This window comes from Nematolebias whitei, chromosome 17 (assembly GCF_014905685.2).
Source record: "Nematolebias whitei isolate Nwh7 chromosome 17, NemWhi1, whole genome shotgun sequence".
Lineage (NCBI taxonomy): Eukaryota > Metazoa > Chordata > Actinopteri > Cyprinodontiformes > Rivulidae > Nematolebias > Nematolebias whitei.
The window spans coordinates 4,794,846-4,800,157 of NC_056514.1; the positions used below are offsets into that span (position 1 = coordinate 4,794,846).

At 39.9% G+C, this 5,312-nt stretch overlaps 1 protein-coding gene across 1 annotated transcript in view; it reads left to right on the plus strand.

The window, feature by feature from the left end:
• The window catches only part of chadlb (chondroadherin-like b), a 54,916-nt gene that overhangs the window by 24,830 nt on the left and 24,774 nt on the right, over window positions 1-5,312 (plus strand). Inside the window, exons 5-6 of the mRNA XM_037691561.1 lie at window positions 987-1,132; window positions 3,147-3,428. Coding sequence (XP_037547489.1) covers window positions 987-1,132; window positions 3,147-3,428 — 428 coding nt within the window. The remainder of the gene's footprint in view (window positions 1-986; window positions 1,133-3,146; window positions 3,429-5,312) is intronic.

Here is a 5,312-nt window from a genome sequence, read left to right on the forward strand (position 1 = left end):
CTCCTCCACCTTTACTCCTGTGTGCCTCACCTGGTTCCTGGTTTCTCCTCACCTCCACCCCGGCTCCCTTGGTGATTTTTGTAAATACACTTGTAAATATACTCACCTGATCCCACCATGGATTGTTGGATTCGGATCCTGTCTCCTGTTCTCATGCTCCTGGAACAACAACGACAAGTAAGCTTATTTTTGAATTACTCTCAACATTTCCAAAATCTCCTCAAGACGATTTGTCGTTCACCACCAATCTCCTCTCTATTCCCACAGTGGATCCATCCTGAGTTTAAGTTTACCAGCTACACCTGAACCAATAAATATAATTGTTTTTTTACCTCAAGTTGTTTAATCCTTGCTTCAAACCGTTCGCCTTTGACATCACCCACAGACCTTAACAACGTTAATCATTTGCTCTGAATAAGTCAGTAACTGGTTATGTGCTTGTGCAAGTTATGCAGATTCTAGGGACAAATTATGGATAAGCTACTCATAGGTTGTATATTCATGGCAGCACCATGTGGTCACCACTGTTGCCTCACAGCAAGAAGGTCCTGGGTTCAATCCCCGGTTGGACCTGGGGTCTTTCTGTGTGGAGTTTGCATGTTCTTCGCGTGCTTGCGTGGGTTTTCTCCAGATGCTCCAGTTTCCTCCCACAGACCAAAAAAACCCACCAAAAACAAAAAAACATGCATGTTAGTCTGCCTTCAGGTCCAGGCCTCCCTTGCAAGAGATCGGTGATCTCAATGGGATTTCCCTGGTTTAATAAATAAATATTTGTTTAACTTGTTAGCAACACGGTATGTACATCCATAAAAGGTTTCAACTGATTTTTTTAAGTCATTTTCAGTGTATGCCTGTGTATTGGACAAAATTTACATATGTCAGCATAAGTTCTCTAAAACATTATAGAGGGTCATATACAGGACCTTAAGCACTAATCTTTCTGGTGTTGGAGCATTTGTAAACTGAACAATTTCCTTTCCTTCAAGGGCTTGCAGAACATCAAGTGGCTTCGTCTGAGTCATAACTCTCTAAACTACCTGGACATAGAGGCCTTTGCTGGTCTGTTCACACTCACCCGACTTAGTCTGGACCACAACGAGCTGCAGTTTTTTCCCACTGAAACCATGACAAGGTGAGGACACTGGGGAAGGTGTAACAAAATTCCACGTCTGCTCTGCCTTTTGATTCAGAGAAAAAACATCCACAGTGCGTACAGAAGTATGAATAACACCCTAGGTTCATTAATTATTTTTTTAATGAAAAAGCATTAAACATCCCTCACACAAAAGCACACATGCTGCTGTTTGATGACCATAAGATGTGAGCTTCTCTGATTTCATGGAATTTAATTGTTTCACTTCAGTTCTTAGCAGCAGATCTGGTTCTAGAACAGCAACATCAAATCACACCAGAAGCTAGCTAAAATAAAGATCAGAGTCAGATGTGCTTCCTGCACAGACGACACACCATTCTGCTGATGTTCTGTGAGATAGTCGTGGCCAGTACCGTCTTCTACTCAGTGGTCTGCTGTGAAGAAGGTGGCAGACACTAGCAGGTTTGACAAACTGATCAAAAAGTCTGGTGCTGTAGCCGGTGTAGAACTGGATATCCTGGATATTAAGATGAATGTTGTCCAGGCTTCTTTACATCATTAATATGCTAGTTAACCCATCTAGTCCATCAAACTGTGGTAGACAGTGTCCATGATCTGGAGACATTTGGATATGGCATGCATGTATAGCACATAACCACTCATAATTTCTCATGTGTACAGGTATTAATTAGTCGGTGTAAGTCCTCCCCCCTCACCACCTCACATTATAAAATGTCTCAAACTATGGACACCCGACCTAATTTACAGTCTCCACAAATTATGAACAGGCCTTCAGTCCACACGAACAAATTTGTGCAGGTTTTGTCACATAAATGGAAGACCAAGTGCACCTGTCAGACTACATGGTTTCTCGACTGGACAGGTCTCCAGTCCATCACAGGGACACAGAGACAAACAACCATTCACTCTCTCTCTCTCACCTAGGGACAATTTAGAGTTACCAGTCAGCCTAACATGCATGTTTTGTGGGACCTGGAGAAAACCCACGCATGCATGGAGAGAACATGAAAACTCCACCCAGAAAGGCCCCGAGCTGGGATTTGAACAGGTGACCTTCTTGCTGAGAGGCAACAATTCTACCAACTGCACCGCCATGCCATCCACAAAAATTTTTTTGTCTAAATAAAAATAAATGAATAAAATTAAACAATCATGAATAAATAAATAAAAATCTTAATCTAGACTTGAGCATCAAGGCATGCAAGTGCAAATGCAGCCATTAAAATAATGCAGAGTCAAAGTGAGTCCATGAGGGGGACAATGAGTCTCAAGACAAACTCACCAATCACAGCCTCTTTTAGTTTCAGGGGCTGCAAGCCAAGTTGTGCATTTACACCGCTCATATTAAGCTGTAAAGTTATTCCTTAACCAAGAACATTAAACAAATAAAACCATTAAACTCACTGTGACTCTGATATTGATTTTTATTTTATTATTTTTATTTTTAATTGCATGTAAGGTTCTGAATCTGTTCAGTCTTGTGACTATGAAAATGGGCTTTTTTTATAGCTGGCTCCAGCTTCAACAGTAGCTGGAACCAATAAGAGGCTAGGAAACAAGGTCATATGTGTGACCAGTTTGAGTAAAGGACTGATTTGGTTGATTGGTCTCCAGGTGGATGGCCATCCTGTGGTTTTTTTTCAAAATGGTAATATTTTATTTCTAACTGAGAAATGCAAGTGTTTGAAACATTACTCATTTCTGACAAAGGTTTCCTGTCAGTGTAGGAAAGCATGTTGTTTAATTTGTTTTTGAGTGTTAATGCACATATTTGACAACCTCTGAAATACTAATTGACTCGAGAGTGGGCGGTTGTGTGTCAGGGAAAAATAAAGCTTATGTTAAAAGTAAGACATCGTTGCCAGACGTTGCCCACATCTGGTTGACAAACCACTTGCCATGCCAGCAGTGCTAGCTTGAGACCAGATTTGGCCCACACCTGTCACACCTGTGTGCGGGCAGAGTAATATCTAAATATTAAATGTTAAACTTTCCCATTTTTCTTTATATTTCCATTGCTTTATGTGTCCAGACTACCAGAAGTGACTCGTCTCGACCTGAGCTACAACCCCATGACATACCTGGGAGAAGAGGCAGTGTCTATGGCCAAACTGACCCAGCTCTTCCTGGACCACATGTCTCTACAAGACCTAGCCAGTACAGCTGTATCTAAATCCTCCAACCTAATCTACCTAGACATCAGCCATAACCAGCTGCGTGTCATCCAACCCTTTTCTGAAGGTACACCACAACTGGCACGCGTCAGTCTGGCTGGGAACCCCATCCAGTGCAACTGTTACCTGCGCATGTTCAGGTAGAAGATATTCTGATGACTTTTTAACTATCACAGGAGAGTTTCATTCATAGCATTTGTTTCAGTGTCTCACTATGGAATTAGCTTCTCTATGCCAAAGTCAGTCCCCATTGGCTAGTGATCATGATGGATGTTTGCAACACCTGCCCATTAAGTAGCTTACACTCCATCGCATCATTCAAAACTCTCTTCTTGCTTCTCAGAGTATCTCCAAGCTAGCTGAACTGTGGCTAGACCAAAGAAAGATATTAAGCTCTTTGTTGCCAGGTGTTAATTACCACGGCTTTAGTCTTCACCTTAGGCTTGAGCTCCTGACTCCTTTTGTTGTTAGTTTTTGGTTTTAGCACACCAGGTGGCAAATACCAGTAACTAAAATGAACTCTTCTCCCTTCACATCAGAAGTAGCAACTAGAAAGAAGGTGCAGAGAGAACAACCTCATCATCAGCATCAGGTAAAACAAGGACTATAACTGCCCCCTTTTATCTTAACATCAGTAGTCCCTGTGGAGATGGGTCCCCACTATAAATATCTTGATATTGATAGGTAATTCCTACCTTAACAAAACAAACAGACAACACGGTGTAAGTTCATAACCAAGCTTTTGCAAAAGGGAAGCTACAGTCACAACTGTGTTAAAGCTGTGAGCTGAGAACTCCGAAGACTTTCAGCATCTGCTCGTTTTTTATTGTCACACAGAAAGGAGTGAAAACTGGACATCTTGATTATGCCTGCAGTTTAGATTACGCAACGAGGGCAAGGTGGTCTAGAACATTTTTATTAAACGCTTACATGGGTGTGAGTAATGAGTTCCTGATACCATTGTATCAGTTAAATTCTGCTTCGTACGCACAGTTAAGAAAAACAATAACAGTGTGAGAATGAGAATGTGAGATTGATAAAATATGAGTTGATATGTATAAACCCTGACATCTGTGGTTTTACAAAAGAAAAAACAGTTCTCAGAAACTGCTACGTGGATGAACTTTATCAGTTCCTGTCAGTTTGTTTAACTTTGCAAGTTCACAGCTTTAAGGTCAAACAGGCACTCTAAAACAAAGTTTGATAAAGTTTTAAGATACAAAAACCCTATCATTTCCCCTCCTGTTTATCAATCTTTGTCATGAGCCAAGCTTCAATGCTAGGGATAAAACATAAATAAAATAAAAAAAAACTTTCAATGTTGGTTATATAAAACAAAGCATAAAATCAAACTTTAAAAATCAGAACCAGGAAAAACCTTTTTATTATTATTATTATTATTATTATTATTATTATTATTATTATTATTATTATTATTATTATTATTATCTGAAACTTAAGGTCAGCTAATTGTATTATTTTAATCACCCATTTATTCAAACTTGATGGGTTATCATGTATACACATAGCATAGTGAGTGCAAGTGCAGACATCATCACAATACCTTTTTTTCATCACATTTTGGGTACAGGAATCACAAGTAAATACACTTTATGCTTTATTTTCTAAGCAACAATATCATAGTACTGTTACAACTGACCATAGCTGTATGTGTCAACCTGCTGAAGTGGGACATAAACATCAGTGTCAGTGGACATTCTGGTTATTTGCAAATTCACCACTGCGACAGTGAAAGTCTTCATCATCATCTGTTTTATGCATGGCAGGATACAGGATGTGAACACGCAGAAGAGGATTAAGACAGTCAGAATAGGTGTGCAGATTTTCAACAGCAAATGCCACCACTGTCAGGATTTGTTGGACAGGAACGAACCCAATTGTGCAGACAGGACTCAAACTCGGCAAATACAAAAATAAGTATTTTAATAGTAAATAATGAACAAAACAAACAGCTGACGTGGCAGCAAAACTTACATAAAGATGGAGGACTCAGAGGGAAACTC